Source organism: Oncorhynchus gorbuscha, linkage group LG10 (genome assembly GCF_021184085.1).
Source record: "Oncorhynchus gorbuscha isolate QuinsamMale2020 ecotype Even-year linkage group LG10, OgorEven_v1.0, whole genome shotgun sequence".
NCBI lineage: Eukaryota > Metazoa > Chordata > Actinopteri > Salmoniformes > Salmonidae > Oncorhynchus > Oncorhynchus gorbuscha.
In genome coordinates this window covers 9,700,740-9,719,497 of record NC_060182.1, presented here as the reverse complement: position 1 = coordinate 9,719,497, position 18,758 = coordinate 9,700,740, and the positions used below count along the sequence as shown (strand labels likewise).

Here is an 18,758-nt window from a genome sequence, read left to right as displayed (position 1 = left end):
AAGGTTGATGCCAGGCAGGGCTACGTGCCAGAAGGTTGATGCCAGGCAGGGATACGGGCCAGAAGGTTGATGCCAGGCAGGGATACGGGCCAGAAGGTTGATGCCAAGCAGGGCTACGGGCCAGAAGGTTGATTCATGCCTCCCTGCCTGTCTCCCTGCCTGTCTCCTGTCTCCCTGCCTGGTCTCCTGTCTCCCTGCCTGGTCTCCCTGCCTCTCTCCTGTCTCCCTGCCTGGTCTCCCTGCCTCTCTCCTGTCTCCCTGCCTGTCTCCCTGCCTGTCTCCTGTCTCCCTGCCTGTCTCCTGTCTCCCTGCCTGTCTCCCTGCCTCTCTCCTGTCTCCCTGCCTGTCTCCTGTCTCCCTGCCTGTCTCCCTGCCTGTCTCCTGTCTCCCTGCCTGTCTCCCTGCCTGTCTCCCTGCCTCTCTCCTGTCTCCCTGCCTGGTCTCCCTGCCTCTCTCCTGTCTCCCTGCCTGTCTCCCTGCCTGTCTCCTGTCTCCCTGCCTGTCTGCCTGTCTCCCTGCCTGTCTCCTGTCTCCCTGCCTGTCTCCTGTCTTCCTGCCTGTTTCATTAGACTACAACACAAGCCGGCTGTAGACAATGATCAGTTAGGTGGTAATCAGATTTTCAACATGTTGATTCTGTATTTATAGCATTATAGCATTATGTCTATTATAAATATAGCATCAACTTGGTTGCACTACAACCAATAAGCAAATCCTTCTGACTTTGGGAGCTTCAACATCATGGTTTGTGTATTTCGACACCACAATCTGCACAGTTAGGATGCTGGAATGATATTTTGGATATACGTGCCCAGGTAACCTACAACAGACTTTTTAAAGCAGCCTAATCAGATTCCAACATTGTGACTGGTTGTGTTTATGCCACACATAAAAGTTAATACATTTGAAAAGTTAAATAACAAATATGTAGGCTATAGGCTTTGAAGCGTTATGGGTTCGAGGTGAGCTGGTAATTGTCGCTCAGATCTGAGAGGAGCATTTGTTAAGCCCTTTCAACCTCAGCTAGAAACTAGTAATACAAAACATGGATCAAAATGGGAAGTCTGATCGTGTAACTCTGGCTATCTGTTCATAAAGCGGACATTTTGTTATTGTAGATTTGTCCAAGACGTCTGGCGCTGTAGATGGATGGTCCATGTCGTAGGTTATTATATTCAACCCCTGCTGGAGAATACCAATCATACACTGTGTCTATTTAATCCTCTCTGACACCTACCTGGCAGCTGGCTAACGCAGGTGGAACAGGAGCAGGTGGAACAGGAGCAGGTGGAACAGGAGCAGGTGGAACAGGAGCAGGTGGAACAGGAGCAGGTGGAACAGGAGCAGGTGGAACAGGAGCAGGTGTTAGGTTGTTAGGGTACACGCTCAGCTAAACTTGCGTTTCCATGGTGAAACATTACCATAGCTACTGGGTATGGTAATACTGGGTACACTTTGGAAGTGGTTAGGAATGTTCAATAGTTGTTCTGCTGAGGTGTGTTCCTCTGTCAGAGTGGCGTGTGTTTCTAAGCAGCAGGGGATGGAGAAGTGGAGAGAGGGGGCTAACTCACATGAACCAGGGTTGATGGTCTGTCTGTGCAGGTGCTGGTTTAGCAGAAGGCTAAAGGAGTGGGTGGTATTTTGGTATTTTATTAGCATCCCCATTAGCTGTTGCAAAAGCAGCAGCTACTCTTCATGGGGTCCACATGAAACATGACATAATACAGAAGATTAATAGACAACTACAGCATTAATAGACTGTAACACAGGCCTATCAGCCCAAGGACAGAACTACATACATTTGAAGGATCAGAGGGCTGTTTGTCGCAGTTCTCTGTGATCTGACTGATTCTGCTGTTCTCTGTGATCTGACTGGTTCTGCTGTTCTCTGTGATCTGACTGGTTCTGCTGTTCTCTGTGATCTGACTGGTTCTGCAGTTCTGCTGTTCTCTCTGATCTGACTGGTTCTGCTGTTCTCTGTGATCTGACTGGTTCTGCAGTTCTCTGTGATCTGACTGGTTCTGCTGTTCTCTGTGATCTGACTGGTTCTGCTGTTCTGCTGTTCTCTCTGATCTGACTGGTTCTGCTGTTCTCTGTGATCTGACTGGTTCTGCTGTTCTGCTGTTCTCTCTGATCTGACTGGTTCTGCTGTTCTCTGTGATCTGACTGGTTCTGCTGTTCTCTGTGATCTGACTGGTTCTGCTGTTCTGCTGTTCTCTCTGATCTGACTGGTTCTGCTGTTCTCTCTGATCTGACTGGTTCTGCTGTTCTCTGTGATCTGACTGGTTCTGCTGTTCTCTGTGATCTGACTGGTTCTGCTGTTCTGCTGTTCTCTCTGATCTGACTGGTTCTGCTGTTCTCTGTGATCTGACTGGTTCTGCTGTTCTCTGTGATCTGACTGGTTCTGCAGTTCTCTGTGATCTGACTGGTTCTGCTGTTCTCTGTGATCTGACTGGTTCTGCAGTTCTGCTGTTCTCCCTGATCTGACTGGTTCTGCTGTTCTGTGATCTGACTGGTTCTGCTGTTCTCTGTGATCTGACTGGTTCTGCTGTTCTCTCTGATCTGACTGGTTCTGCAGTTCTGCTGTTCTCTGTGATCTGACTGGTTCTGCTGTTCTCTGTGATCTGACTGGTTCTGTTCTGCTGTTCTGATCTGACTGGATCTGTCTGGATTCTGGTTCTGCTGTTTTCTGTGATCTGACTGGTTCTGCAGTTCTGCTGTTCTCTCTGATCTGACTGGTTCTGCTGATCTGTGATCTGACTGGTTCTGCTGTTCTCTGTGATCTGACTGGTTCTGCTGTTCTCTCTGATCTGTCTGGTTCTGCTGTTTTCTGTGATCTGACTGGTTCTGCAGTTCTGCTGTTCTCTCTGATCTGACTGGTTCTGCTGATCTGTGATCTGACTGGTTCTGCTGTTCTCTGTGATCTGACTGGTTCTGCTGTTCTCTGTGATCTGACTTGTTCTGCTGTTCTCTGTGATCTGACTGGTTCTGTTGTTCTCTGTGATCTGACTGGTTCTGCTGTTCTGCTGTTCTCTCTGATCTGACTGGTTCTGCTGTTCTGTGATCTGACTGGTTCTGCTGTTCTCTGTGATCTGACTGGTTCTGCTGTTCTCTGTGATCTGACTGGTTCTGCTGTTCTGCTGTTCTCTCTGATCTGACTGGTTCTGCTGTTCTCTCTGATCTGACTGGTTCTGCTGTTCTGTGATCTGACTGGTTCTGCAGTTCTGCTGTTCTCTGTGTTTGATGGGACACTGAGACAGTAGACTGAGACAGGATGTTATGTGGTGGGATACTGTCCTAACTAGACTAACGGTTTGTTTTGACATCAACTGACTGGATGTCTTTAAATCATGATGACATATGGGGCTATTATATTATTGTAGTGTTTGTGTTCTTGACCTTTCGCTGCAGAGTGCAGACAGCTAGCCAGTGTTTAAGTGGAAAGACGGTGCTAGTTTGTGCTGTGTCAGAAAATAACACTCCACCCTACATGTAGTCTCCCATAAATAAGCAAGATGTGTGTTTTGAACTGTAGAAGAGAAGCTCTGTCTCATATGAAGCCATAAAGCCGCTGGTATGAATGTACTTGGACATAACACAGTCCTTTCCAGGTGTTCCCAGTAGGTCTGCCGCTGTAACGCAGGCTAATCAGGCTGTAACGCAGGCCTATCAGGCTGTAACGCAGGCCTATCAGACTGTAACACAGGCCTATCAGGCTGTAACGCAGGCCAATCAGACTGTAACGCAGGCCTATCAGGCTGTAACGCAGGCCAATCAGACTGTAACACAGGCCTATCAGACTGTAACGCAGGCCTATCAGGCTGTAACGCAGGCCAATCAGACTGTAACGCTGGCCTATCAGGCTGTAACGCAGGCCTATCAGGCTGTAACGCAGGCCTATCAGACTGTAACGCAGGCCTATCAGACTGTAACGCAGAGCTATCAGACTGTAACGCAGGCCAATCAGACTGTAACGCAGGCCTATCAGACTGTAACGCAGGCCAATCAGACTGTAACGCAGGCCTATCAGACTGTAACGCAGAGCTATCAGACTGTAACGCAGGCCAATCAGACTGTAACGCAGGCCTATCAGACTGTAACGCAGGCCAATCAGACTGTAACGCAGGCCTATCAGACTGTAACGCAGGCCTATCAGACTGTAACGCAGGCCTATCAGACTGTAACGCAGGCCTATCAGACTGTAACGCAGGCCAATCAGACTGTAACGCAGGCCAATCAGGCTGTAACGCTGGCCAATCAGACTGTAACGCAGGCCAATCAGACTGTAACGCAGGCCTATCAGACTGTAACGCAGGCCAATCAGACTGTAACGCAGGCCTATCAGACTGTAACGCAGGCCTATCAGACTGTAACGCAGGCCTATCAGGCTGTAACGCAGGCCTATCAGGCTGTAACGCAGGCCAATCAGACTGTAACGCAGAGCTATCAGACTGTAACGCAGGCCTATCAGGCTGTAACGCAGGCCTATCAGACTGTAACGCAGGCCTATCAGACTGTAACGCAGGCCTATCAGACTGTAACGCAGGCCTATCAGACTGTAACGCAGGCCTATCAGACTGTAACGCAGGCCTATCAGACTGTAACGCAGGCCTATCAGACTGTAACGCAGGCCTATCAGACTGTAACGCAGAGCTATCAGACTGTAACGCAGGCCTATCAGACTGTAACGCAGGCCTATCAGACTGTAACGCAGGCCTATCAGACTGTAACGCAGGCCTATCAGACTGTAACGCAGGCCTATCAGACTGTAACGCAGGCCAATCAGACTGTAACGCAGGCCAATCAGACTGTAACGCAGGCCAATCAGACTGTAACGCAGGCCTATCAGACTGTAACGCAGGCCTATCAGACTGTAACTCAGGCCTATCAGACTGTAACTCAGGCCTATCAGACTGTAACTCAGGCCTATCAGACTGTAACGCAGGCCTATCAGGCTGTAACGCAGGCCAATCAGACTGTAACGCAGAGCTATCAGACTGTAACGCAGGCCTATCAGACTGTAACACAGGCCTGCCTATCAGGCTGGCTCGGCAGGATATCCTCATCCATTTGCACATGATTTTCTTTCCTTTACCCATCCTTTTCTATGATGTAATGTCACTTCCTGTCCAGCAGACCAGAGGTGTGTTTCAACTGGAATGAACGTGTATACCCATACACGGCAGGGTAGCCTAGTGGTTAGAGTGTAGAGGTGGCAGGGTAGCCTAGTGGTTAGAGTGTAGAGGTGGCAGGGTAGCCTAGTGGTTAGAGTGTAGAGGTGGCAGGGTAGCCTAGTGGTTAGAGTGTAGAGGTGGCAGGGTAGCCTAGTGGTTAGAGTGTAGAGATGGCAGGGTAGCCTAGTGGTTAGAGTGTAGAGGTGGCAGGGTAGGCTAGTGGTTAGAGTGTAGAGGTGGCAGGGTAGCCTAGTGGTTAGAGTGTAGAGGTGGCAGGGTAGCCTAGTGGTTAGAGTGTAGAGGTGGCAGGGTAGCCTAGTGGTTAGAGTGTAGAGGTGGCAGGGTAGCCTAGTGGTTAGAGTGTAGAGGTGGCAGGGTAGCCTAGTGGTTAGAGTGTAGAGGTGGCAGGGTAGCCTAGTGGTTAGAGTGTAGAGGTGGCAGGGTAGCCTAGTGGTTAGAGTGTAGAGGTGGCAGGGTAGGCTAGTGGTTAGAGTGTAGAGGTGGCAGGGTAGCCTAGTGGTTAGAGTGTAGAGGTGGCAGGGTAGCCTAGTGGTTAGAGTGTAGAGGTGGCAGGGTAGGCTAGTGGTTAGAGTGTAGAGGTGGCAGGGTAGGCTAGTGGTTAGAGTGTAGAGGTGGCAGGGTAGGCTAGTGGTTAGAGTGTAGAGGTGGCAGGGTAGGCTAGTGGTTAGAGTGTAGAGGTGGCAGGGTAGCCTAGTGGTTAGAGTGTAGAGGTGGCAGGGTAGCCTAGTGGTTAGAGTGTAGAGGTGGCAGGGTAGGCTAGTGGTTAGAGTGTAGAGATGGCAGGGTAGCCTACTGGTTAGAGCGTTTGACTAGTAACCGAAAGGTTGCAAGTTCGAATCCCTGAGCTGACAAGGTACAAATCTGTCGTTCTGCCCCTGAACAGGCAGTTAACCCACTGTTCCTAGGCCGTCATTGAAAATAAGAATTTGTTTTTAACTGACTTGCCTGGTTAAATAAAGGTTAAAAAAATAAAAAAAATAAAAATAGGTCAGAGTTCATATTGTTTGTTCATGGGGTTTGTTAGGGACAAAGAAGGTCATTTTATACTGGATAAAAGGAATGCCTGCACTAAATGACAGTTTGACTTACAGTGTACTGAAATCCTACCCTGGAACAGTGGTACCATTCCCTTGGTCATCTGTCACGTGTCCAACCTTTTAAAAGGAAGCGGGGAACAGAGTGTCAGAAAGTAGAAGGGATGTCATGTGGCTGAGAGCAAAAGTCCTTACGTCCTGCATGGCTCTTCCTGATTCATGACGTAGGGCGGAGTGAGAGCAGGAGGAGGAGTGAGCCAGCCTTTTAAAGGCTTGTCTTCAGACAGCACTCAGCACATGCTCACAAGACGCAGACTCATGATCTACATTCTCATAGCCAGCTTTTCACTTAGATGAGAGGAATCTTCAGTGTCCCAGGGAGTGTTCTGTTCCAGGTCTCTTGAGACTCCACTGGAGATTCCGTTGGTGAACACTCACAAGTAAGTAAACTAGGACTGTCTGAACGAGCAGATCAAACAGCCAGAGTTTAGACGTGGTTGGTGTCTGTGTGCTTCTATGGTAGGAGGCGTTGGTCTCTGTTAGTTGAGGTAACCAAACTTTGACTCAAGGGAAATAACTTTTTTATACTCCAGACATGTGACATTTATATTAACCAGAAGCACATTCCATTTGAAACTAACCTAGATACATTTGTTGTAAGTTTGCTGAACAAATGTTATTTAAAAAAAACAACGCCTGTGGAGACTTCTATCCATGAAGACACCGAGACCATCCATTTACTGTCTGTGTCTTCTCGTCTCTGGCTCCCTTGTGGCCTCATTGTTGCTGGAATGTTCCTAAAAATACTGGCCTTGATTATAACATATGGCAACTCTGCTCGAAGACAATCGTCTCTCGCCTTAGTCGGGTGAAAGTATGTATGGCAGTGGAAGAATTGAAGTGTAAACACTTGGCAACCATGCTTTTCAGAACGAGAATGTTGAAAACAGATCATGCTGTTGATAATGATGTAGTTCGGACAGTTGTAATACCGAACTGGGATGATGTAGCTTTAAGTCAGATCCACAGGTTGGCTGGTGGTCTCTGTTGCTAGTCTGTGTATAGACTAGTGTGTACCGTGCATTAGGAAAGTATTCAGACCCCTTGACTTTTTTCCACATGTTGCTACGTTACAGCCTTAACTCATTATGATGAAGCAAAAACAGATTCGACACAAGTCGATTTTTTTGTTTTTTAAAATACCGTAAGCATTCAGACCTTTTACTCAGTACTTTGTTGAAGCTCCTTTGGTAGAGATTACAGCCTCCAGTCTTATTGGGTTTGACGCTACAAGCTTGGCACACCTGTATTTGAGGTGTTTCTCCCATTCTTCTCTACAGATCCTCTCAAGCTCTGTAAGGTTTTTTCTAAAAACCTGTTTTGGCGTTGTCATTGTGGGATATTGTGTGTAGATTGATGTGTAAAAATAGTAATGTAATCAATTGTAACGTAACAAAATGTGGGAAAAAGTCAAGGGGTCTGAATATTTGAGAATGCACCGTAGAGGTCGTAATATCCTCAGGCCGTCAATTACAACAGGCAAACTGCCCCACTCTCTCCTGCACACTTTGAGAGGCTCTCTGCCTGCCTATGGCAAAACAACCTGGGATTACAGGGGTTAGTCATTGGATGATGACTGAGATCTGGGGGAAAGTGGGTTCTCTGGCAAAGCCAAAAGGAGGCACCAGCTGGTGACTCAGCCTGGCCACTCTCTCCTCCAGAATCACATCTCTGTGATTACTGGCTGACTGGCTGACTGACTGGCTGACTGACTGACTGGCTGACTGACTGGCTGACTGGCTGGTTGACTGGCTGGCTGACTGACTGGGTGACTGACTGGCTGACTGACTGGCTGACTGGCTGACTGACTGGCTGACTGGCTGGCTGACTGGCTGGTTGACTGACTGGGTGACTGACTGGGTGACTGACTGGCTGACTGACTGGCTGACTGACTGGCTGACTGACTGTCTGGCTGACTGACTGGCTGGTTGACTGGCTGGCTGACTATGGATATGTTTGTGATTGCGCCCGTGCCTGCATATCTTTGTAATGCATTCATTGCTCTGTGCTCCCTTTCTCTCTCCTCTTAGGCTGAGTTTTACTACCACAGTATAGGCCTTGGAATTGTCTCTACTGTGTTACCTAAGATTAGCAGGGCTGGGGACTGAGCCCTAGGTTTAGGAATTTCAGAGGAACATGAATGGTTGTGAACAGTATGATGATAGATTGAGTTGGAGCACTATAGATGTTTTAGGGTAATTTAGGAACATGTGGAACACTGTCTAATCGTCAGTCGTTTGCAGGTGAAGCAGAGTTGAGGGCAAAGGTTACGTCACAAAGCCTGTGTCAACATCGTGACTGATGATGAGGGCTTTTTAACTATTCTCTTTTAATTTGTGGGCTAATGTGGACAAATGGCAGAACTCAGTGTCTCTATGTTTAGCTCTACAAGGGATTTAGCTCCACCAGGGATTAGGTCCACCAGAAATTAGCTCCACCAGGGACTAGGTCCACCAGGGATTTAGCTCCACCAGGGATTAGCTCCACCAGGGATTTAGCTCCACCAGGGATTAGGTCCACCAGGGATTAGGTCCACCAGATATTAGGTCCACCAGGGATTAGCTCCACCGGGGATTAGGTCCACCAGGGTTTAGCTCCACCAGGGATTAGGTCCACCAGGGATTTAGCTCCACCAGGGATTTAGCTCCACCAGGGATTAGCTCCACCAGGGATTAGCTCCACCAGGGATTAGGTCCACCAGGGATTAGCTCCACCAGGGTTTAGCTCCACTAGGGATTAGGTCCACCAGGGATTAGGTCCACCAGGGATTAGCTCCACCAGGGATTAGGTCCACCAGGGATTAGGTCCACCAGGGACTAGGTCCACAGGGGGTTTAGCTCCACCAGTCCCTCCTGCCCTATTACCCCCCCCTCCATACCACTTTTCACCCTGCATTTACATAACAATGGCTAACTCTGTACCTTAACACCTTCACACAAAACAACAGTTTTGAATGATGCAGAGCTTGTTGATCCTGTTCACCCCAAGTCTTTAGTTTCACTGTCTTGATAGAAACACAATAAAACTTGAGATGTATCAATGTGAGACTCTGGCGGGCCATTGGTTTGGGGGTTAACATGACCATGTGTTTACCTATCTACCCCTGAATGCCACAAGCCATTGCTTTGGGAGGAGATGGGTGGGTAGTTGTTAGTCTGTGTTGGTGGGTTGTGTTTCCACATCTTCTTTCTTAGTGCACAGTATTTGGTATTCATGGCCGTGTTGCTGGCTGGGGCCACAGATAACAAAGCGACTGGATTTGAGGATAACACCATCAGTTAGGCTGGGTTTGAATAGGCAGGAGGCAACGGCACCGTCTAGGGAGAAAAGATTAACCCTCTGTTTTATCACCAGGAACAGGAGAGGTTTACCCTAATTACCACCTGAACAATGAGACTCATTTGTTGGTGTGATTACACCCAGTATGCTAACCATACAAGAATGCTAATCACACAATAGCATGAGTGTGCTAGTTAACTGGGCAGTTGATTAGGTCAGGAGTGAGAAAAGGAGATGGGGGGAGGGGTGACAAGAATCTGGGTTGAGTGTGTTCTGGAATGATCACTGTCTGTGTGAGATTGGTCTTGCCTTTGACCGGAAGCTGCCATGTTGGAGTGTTTGACAGTGTCCTGTCCTTGTGTGTATGTCTCTGGGCCTGTAGGGCTGCATCATGGCTCCACAGTCGCTCTGGATGTGAATGATGACTGGGTCAGGTAAAGCCCAGACACTAGAGAGCCTGCCTGCCTGCCTGCTAGCCTGCCACTTCACCCAATCAACACTCTGCCTGAGCAACTGGGCCAGCTATTAAAAGACCTGCCTCTTCGGGACAGCAGTGTGTGAGGGGAGACTGAGCTACACGAGACAATTCAACCTTGTTTTATGTGCCAATATCATGATTATGTCCTTTCTGTGTGGGGACTGACATCTACATTTCGACATAACGTGTCCTCTTCCTTTCTCCCCATGCTTCAACATAACTTGTCCTGTCCTCTCTCCATGCTTCACCCTAACTTGTCCTCTTCTGTCCTCTCGCCATGCTTCACCCTAACTTGTCTTCTTCTGTCCTCTCGCCATGCTTCACCCTAACTTGTCTTCTTCTGTCCTCTCGCCATGCTTCACCCTAACTTGTCCTCTTCTGTCCTCTCGCCATGCTTCACCCTAACTTGTCTTCTTCTGTCCTCTCCCCATGCTTCACCCTAACTTGTCCTCTTCTGTCCTCTCGCCATGCTTCACCCTAACTTGTCTTCTTCTGTCCTCTCGCCATGCTTCACCCTAACTTGTCCTCTTCTGTCCTCTCGCCATGCTTCACCCTAACTTGTCCTCTTCTGTCCTCTCTCCATGCTTCACCCTAACTTGTCCTCTTCTGTCCTCTCCCCATGCTTCACCCTAACTTGTCCTTTCTCCATGCTTCAACATAACTTGTCCTCTCCTGTCCTCTCCCCATGCTTCAACATAACTTGTCCACTCCTGTCCTCTCCCCATGCTTCAACATAACTTGTCCTCTCCTGTCCTCTCCCCATGCTTCAACATAACTTGTCCACTCCTGTCCTCTCCCCATGCTTCAACATAACTTGTCCACTCCTGTCCTCTCTCCATGCTTCAACATAACTTGTCTCCATGCTTCTAACTTGTCCTGTCTCCCCATGCTTCAACATAACTTGTCCTCTTCATGTCCTCTCTCCATGCTTCAACATAACTTGTCATGCTTCCTGTCCTGTCCTCCCCATGCTTCAACATAACTTGTCCTCTCATGTCCTCCTCTTCTGTCCTCTCCATGCTTCAACATAACTTGTCCTCTCTCCATGCTTCAACATAACTTGTCCTCTCCTGTCCTCTCTCCATGCTTCAACATAACTTGTCCTCTCCCATGCTTCCTAACTTGTCCTCTTCTGTCCTCTCGCCATGCTCCATTCTTCAACATTAACATTTACATTTCCATGTCTAATCCTTCTCCATGCTTCACCCTAACTTGTCCTCTTCTGTCCTCTCCCCATGCTTTAATCCATGCTTCACCCTAACTTGTCCTCTCCTGTCCTCTCCCCATGCTTACATAACTTGTCCTCTTCTGTCCATTCACCTTATGACATCCATTGGAACAGCCATGCTTTAACAATAGTGCATCTAAATCTTCACCCTAACTTGTCCTCTCCTGGATGTCCTCTCCCCATGCTTCAACATAACTTGTCCTCTCCTGTCCTCTCCCCATGCTTCAACATAACTTGTCCTCTCCTGTCCTCTCTCCATGCTTCAACATAACTTGTCCTCTCCTGTCCTCTCCCCATGCTTCAACATAACTTGTCCTCTCATGTCCTCTCCCCATGCTTCAACATAACTTGTCCTCTCCTGTCCTCTCTCCATGCTTCAACATAACTTGTCCTCTCCTGTCCTCTCTCCATGCTTCAACATAACTTGTCCTCTCCTGTCCTCTCTCCATGCTTCAACATAACTTGTCCTGTCCTCTCCCCATGCTTCAACATAACTTGTCCTCTCATGTCCTCTCCATGCTTCAGCATAACTTGTCCTCTCCTGTCCTCTCAACTAATAACTCCTGTCCTCTCCTGTCCTCTCCCCATGCTTCAACATAACTCCTGTCCTCTCCTGTCCTCTCCCCATGCTTCACCCTAACTTGTCCTCTCCTGTCCTCTCCTGTCCTCTCTCCATGCTTCAACATAACTTGTCCATAACTTGTCCTGTCCCTCTCCTGTCCTCTCCTGTCCATGCTCATAATCCATGCTTCTTGTCCTGTCCTCTCCTGTCCTCTCCTGTCCTCTCCCCATGCTTCAACATTGTCCTGTCCTTGTCCCTGTCCTCTCCCAATGCTTCAACATAAACTTGTCCACTCCTGTCCTCTGCTCCATGCTTCATGCTTCAACATAACTTGTCCTGTCCTGTCCTCCCCATGCTTCAACATAACTTGTCCTTTCATGTCCTGTCCTTCCATGCTTCAACATAACTTGTCCTGTCCTCTCCCCATGCTTCAACATGTCCTTGTCCTGTCCTGTCCTTGTCCTCTCCTGTCCTCTCCCCATGCTTCAACATAACGTCCTCTCCTGTCCTCTCCCCATGCTTCAACATAACTTGTCCTCTCCTGTCCTCTCCTGTCCTCTCCCCATGCTTCACCCTAACTTGTCCTCTCCTGTCCTCTCTCCATGCTTCACCCTAACTTGTCCTCTCCTGTCCTCTCCTGTCCTCTCTCCATGCTTCAACATAACTTGTCCTCTCCTGTCCTCTCCTGTCCTCTCTCCATGCTTCACCCATAACTTGCTTCAACATCTTGTCCTGTCCTCTCCTGTCCTCTCTCCATGTCCTTCTCCATGCTTCAACATAACTTGTCCTCTCCTGTCCTCTCCTGTCCTCTCCCCATGCTTCACTTGTCCTGTCCTGTCCTCTCCTGTCCTCTCCTGTCCTCTCCCCATGCTTCAACATAACTTGTCCTCTCCTGTCCTCTCCTGTCCTCTCCCCATGCTTCAACATAACTTGTCCTGTCCTTGTCCTGTCCTGTCCTCCTGTCCTCTCCTGTCCTCTCCTGTCCTCTCCCCATGCTTCAACATAACTTGTCCTGTCCTTGTCCTGTCCTTGTCCTGTCCTCTCCTGTCCTTGTCCTGTCCTCTCCTGTCCTCTCCTGTCCTTGTCCTGTCCTCTCCTGTCCTCTCTCCATGCTTCAACACCTTTGCTGATCTTTTCTTAATTATTTGCTTTATTGCTGACTGTCTGCGTACAGTAACCATTCAACTCCAATGTTTGTATATCCATCCCTTCTCCTGATTGGTAGAATCAGGGTCATGTGATATTTCACATGATTATTTTAATACAGGATGTAGCTAGATTAGCGAAGGGTTTTACTGCTGGGACTCTAATGTCTATTTGGGTGGAGAGTTCTTCTTTTAGTTTGCCACATACAGAGCAGCAGTGTGAGGTGAATTACAGTAGTCTGAGCTGCCTGGTACCAGCCGGCCCTGCTGTCTCTCTCTGATGCTACTTGGGCTCTGGGAGACAGCAAGGCTTGAAAAAGATTCATCAAATAATTGACGGATGAATATGGTCATGTTGACGATGACGATGACGAAGGGGAAAGAGATGAACCCGGTAGAACTTAGTGTGATGTAATCCGGGAGTTTGATGGTGTAACTGTAATGAAAAACAAGATGTGTGAAGACAAACACACAAAAAACACAAAAAAACGGAATTGCTTTTCAATTCCTCTGAAACTGGGGATGAAGAAAAGAGGAGAACTAAGTGGTGGATGAGAGCTGTAATCTGCTTGTGAGACCAGAACAGCAATGGAGCAATTCTATTTTTTTCTCCAGTCATGCATTAGGAGTATTAAAAAAGGGCTCGTCGTTACCAGGAAGAGGTGGTGGTGTGCCAGAGTGTTTGTTGTACTGGGATTTAGAGGATCAGGTTTGGTGTTGTGGAAGGGATATAAATCATCTTCATATCATCTGCCTTGACAGGTTGGACCTGCCCATATTTCATCACAAAGATTTTCTCTCACTGTCTGTCTTGTGGTGTTGAACAAAGAGCAGAAGAAGTGGAGTAATTGAGGAAGTTGAAATGTTTTCATAAGATCCTGCAGTGTTTGATGCAACTGAATGGAAAATATTTTGGCTGTTTTTCCCACTTTCTCTCTCCTTAAAAAAATAAAAATATTCTTCCTTTCAAGTAATTTAATTTGAATGAAGATCTGTGTGTGTCTGTGTCAGTCTGTGTTTTGTTGTCAGTGGGGGAGGGGTGCAATTGGTCCAGCCTTTGACTACAGCCAATAGCAGTGCAGCTCCCACCCTCCACCCCTCCTCCCTGCCCTGCTGAGATTCCCTGTCTGGCCTGTGATAGGCTGCTGTGGGACCCTGTCACCCAGAGGCTGTGAGCGTGTTTAGGGGAGGAGTCAGATGGCATATTAAAGCCGGGCTGTCTGCTCTCCTTTCCTTTAGAGTGCTCCTGTGTGCTTGTGTTAATGTGGAGCAGTAACACAACAGGAAGTCCTATCGGTCTGACATAGTCTTCCTCGCTCTGTCTCTCCTCTCCAGGAGCCCTGCTGGAGCATCATTCCGGGGACCCTGGGAATCTGTGGAGCTGCCAGTTGATCCGCTGCGTTTGAGGATAGTGGGAGGACCGGACAGACGGAGCAGGATCAGGAGATTTAGTCGCTCAGACAGTCTGACAGTTTTCTGCTGTGTGATTTAGTTAAAGGGACCAACCAGCACCCAGGATATGCCCCCGGTTGGGTCACTGAGCCGGACTGATGTGGTGTGCGAGCCATGGTGACTCTGTCCCACAAGAAGCCTTTCAGTGAGGAAGACTGCGAAGAGGACAGACAATAGACCAGAGGAACGACGTGAAGAGAGCAGGACGAACAGCAGCAGACGAGCCAGTAAGATAGTTAAAGGCCTTGGGTGGGAGGGATAATAGGAGACTGGGGGTAAAAGGTTGAATAGAAGATTCCTATTTTCTCTGGTTTAGGACATTTGAGAGCACAACAAGGACGTTGAACATTACCCCCCCTAACCCCCCCCCCCCACCCTCTTTTCCTAATGCTCTGTTCCTCCTTCACAGCTCCAGAATGCCTGTAGAGACCCTCCGGCCCTCAGACGGGCGTCTGGCGGGGGTCCCCTTCACCTCAGCCATGCCTTTCCGTATCCTCAACAAGGGACCCGACTACTTCCGGCGGCCAGCGGAGCCTGGAGCCCGTAAGCTGAGCGCGGTGGAGCGCCTGGAGGCGGACAAGGCCAAGTATGTGAAGAGCCAGCAGGTGGTGCTCACCAGGCAGGAGCCTGTCAAACCACCCATCATCCGCAAGCCTCTGCTGTCCCCGGGCATGATGCTGCAGTGTCGGATCAACGCCCCCCCGGCCCGCAAGGCTCCCCGGCGGCCTGCCGACTCAGAGAACGGAGGAGGGACAGGAGGGATAGGGTGGCGGAGGGGACCACCTCTTAACCTGGAGATCCTCAACAACCTCATCAACAATGTGTGTGATGGACCCCTTCTCTGCTCCCCATCTTCCGTCCCCACCTCTCCCTACACCTCCTCTCCTTCATCTGGGGGGAACAGCATGGAGAACGGTCTCTCAGCTGACCGGGAGAGGAGCAATCGAGTCCTGAGCAACCTTAAACCTGTTAATAACTGCAACACCTCCTCCTCCACCACCTCCTCTTCTTCCACCTCCTCTCCCCTCAACAACAACAACAACAGCCAGACCTGCCCTGCTGAGCCCAGCCACCGGCCGCCCCCTGTCCCAGCACGGGGCATCAGGGTGGGGGTGCCAGCGCCCTACAGCTCTCCTAACTCCGTGACAGTGCGCAGAGTGGATGTGAGGCCCCAGGCTGAGCCGAGGAAGCCCCAGAGGACCCAGTTTCAGCCTCAGATCAAGCCCAGACAAACTTCCCAGCCCCAGGTGGCTCAGCTCCAGGCCCCATCACCACCACCCTCACAGCAGGCCAAGCCCCAGCCTCTCACCCCCACCCAGGCTTTGCCCTCTCCCCCAACCTGCCTGCCTCCCAGCCCCATGCTGATCCGGGCCGGCGTGATGCCCCCAGCCTCCCCTGCTTTCACCCGTCTGTCCTCAGCCAGCTCCAGGGGGTCTCGGCCCGGCTCGGCCCGGAAACACCCCTCCCTACACCGCTCCAAGTCTGACCTGAGCGACCGGTACTCACGAGCCACAGCCGACCTGGAGCGCTTCTTCAACTACTGTGGGCTGCACCCAGAGGAGGTAGAGGGCATGGGGGGAGTGGAGCGCTTCGCCAGGGCCAGCTCAGACATTGTGTCTGTGTCCAAGCTGCTCAGTGCCAGCACCCCCAGCTCTGAGTGTGAGCAGGCGCGGGAACAAGGGGAGGTGGAGGGCGAGGAGGGTCCTGCCCGACCCGGGGAGCGTGTCCCCTACGGAATCTCAATCATCGAGAGGAATGCTCGTGTCATCAAGTGGCTGTACGGGATCCGGCAGGCGCGGGACGCTGTGTCCAACGTTTAGAGGAAAGAGACAGGAGGGGGAGGCTCTGGAATGATACCCAGGCCTAGAGGAAAGAGGCAGGAGGGGGAGGCTCTGGAATGATACCCAGGCCTAGAGGAAAGAGGCAGGAGGGGGAGGCTCTGGAATGATACCCAGGCCTAGAGGAAAGAGACAGGAGGGGGAGGCTCTGGAATGATACCCAGGCCTAGAGGAAAGAGACAGGAGGGGGAGGCTCTGGAATGATACCCAGGCCTAGAGGAAAGAGACGGGAGGGGGAGGCTCTGGAATGATACCCAGGACTAGAGGAAAGAGACAGGAGGGGGAGGCTCTGGAATGATACCCAGGCCTAGAGGAAAGAGACAGGAGGGGAGGCTCTGGAATGATACCCAGGCCTAGAGGAAAGAGACAGGAGGGGGAGGCTCTGGAATGATACCCAGGCCTAGAGGAAAGAGACAGGAGGGGGAGGCTCTGGAATGATACCCAGGCCTAGAGGAAAGAGACAGGAGGGGGAGGCTCTGGAATGATACCCAGGCCTAGAGGAAAGAGAAAGGAGGGGGAGGCTCTGGAATGATACCCAGGCCTAGAGGAAAGAGACAGGAGGGGGAGGCTCTGGAATGATACCCAGGCCTAGAGGAAAGAGACAGGAGGGGGAGGCTCTGGAATGATACCCAGGACTAACACAGGTTGTTTTTTATTTATTGATAAATCCCACAGACCATTGAGGGGTACATATTTTCCAGGAGGACATTGTCATCCTGTATTGTGTTGCCTTACGGCATGTATAGTATAATTTCTTCGAAGAGATGAAGGACCAGAAATCACACTCCTCTCTAAACAAACATTCAAAGCAATAATGGCAGTGGTAGAAATGACTGAATGCTGAGGATGATGGTGATGTTGACCAGATGCTGTGGTTCCTGCTGTCACTGTCTGTCTGAAATACAGGTACTTCGGAGGCTGTGTTTAGAGTCCAGGCCCTGTTCTGTCTGCACAGGGGTCCAGGGCCCTGTTCTGTCTGCACAGGGGTCCAGGGCCCTGTTCTGTCTGCACAGGGGTCCAGGCCCTATTCTGTCTGCACAGGGGTCCAGGGCCCTGTTCTGTCTGCACAGGGGTCCAGGCCCTCTTCTGTCTGCACAGGGGTCCAGGCCCTGTTCTGTCTGCACAGGGGTCCAGGCCCTGTTCTGTCTGCACAGGGGTCCAGGCCCTGTTCTGTCTGCACAGGGGTCCAGGGCCCTGTTCTGAATTTACAGAATCTAATGATGCAAGAAAAGGCTCTGGGTGTTTCACAGCTCTCACACATTCAGGTGTGTGTGTGTGTGTGTGTGTGTGCGTGCGTGCGTGCGTGTGTGGGACTTCATTGATACTGTGAAACATGAAAGCTTCTGTAAAAGAACCTGTTTTTCTTTCTCGTAACCTTGTCTGTAAAACTGTTCATTAATACCGTTGCTGTCAAGCACACAAGTCAAAGTTAATATGTGTCCTCATCTCAACAAAGCACAATCACCTCACGACTCACCGTTGAAACAGACGTGTTCAGGTCAGTGATAGAGTATCGTCTATAGCTGTGTACTGTGTCGGCGTTTTCTGCACCGCAATTGAACACGGTCTCTAATCAAACATGGCTGCATTGGTTCAGTTAGTTTATTCAGTGAACAAGGTATATGTCTGGGCACGGATGACAAAGATAGTCTTGTGATGAGTGGAGGGTTGAGGTAAGTGTAGGTTGGATGAGTAGGTTGCTGTCTGGGGTTGGAGGAGAGAAACGCGGCTCAATGGAAGAGGGATCAGGACGGTCTAGTGAGACAGGTCGATACAGGAAAGAGTGTGAGATGGATTGATACAGGAAAGAGTGTGAGACAGATTGATACAGGAAAGAGTGTGAGACAGATTGATACAGGAAAGAGTGTGAGGTTGATACAGGAAAGAGTGTGAGATGGATTGATACAGGAAAGAGTGTGAGGTTGATACAGGAAAGAGTGTGAGATGGATTGATACAGGAAAGAGTGTGAGATGGATTGATACAGGAAAGAGTGTGAGACAGGTTGATACAGGAAAGAGTGTGAGACAGATTGATACAGGAAAGAGTGTGAGACAGGCTGATACAGGAAAGAGTGTGAGACAGATTGATACAGGAAAGAGTGTGAGACAGGCTGATACAGGAGAAGATTGATACAGGAAAGAGTGTGAGACAGATTGATACAGGAAAGAGTGTGAGACAGGTTGATACAGGAAAGAGTGTGAGGTTGACAGTGTGAGACTGATACAGGAAAGAGTGTGAGACAGGTTGATACAGGAAAGAGTGTGAGACGGATTGATACAGGAAAGAGTGTGAGACAGATTGATACAGGAAAGAGTGGATTATCTCAAAAGGAAACCGTGTACACGACATAGTCTACTGAAATGGACCAATATTTATTTTTACAATGTCATTTGAAGTTACAAACTATTGTAATATTCAACAACCAGTGTATAGCGTAAAAAATGTGTACAAAAGTACAATCTGATCGTATCTATGTGACCATGCAC

The 18,758-nt window shown here is 49.6% G+C and overlaps 1 protein-coding gene across 2 annotated transcripts in view; it reads left to right on the top strand.

Moving 5' to 3' along the window:
- LOC124045519 (protein FAM110A-like) overlaps positions 1–18,402 on the top strand; it is a 35,351-nt gene extending 16,949 nt beyond the window's left edge. Inside the window, exons 1-3 of one of the 2 annotated variants that reach the window (XM_046364863.1) lie at positions 6,534–6,669; positions 14,317–14,660; positions 14,843–18,402. In XM_046364863.1, the coding sequence (XP_046220819.1) occupies positions 14,850–16,253 (1,404 nt within the window). In that variant the 5' untranslated portion in view covers positions 6,534–6,669; positions 14,317–14,660; positions 14,843–14,849 and the 3' untranslated portion in view covers positions 16,254–18,402. Of the gene's footprint in view, positions 1–6,533; positions 6,670–14,316; positions 14,661–14,842 lie in introns of those variants that run through there. The other variant, XM_046364864.1, reaches the window with a different exon arrangement.
- Positions 18,403–18,758: the final 356 nt, after the last annotated feature.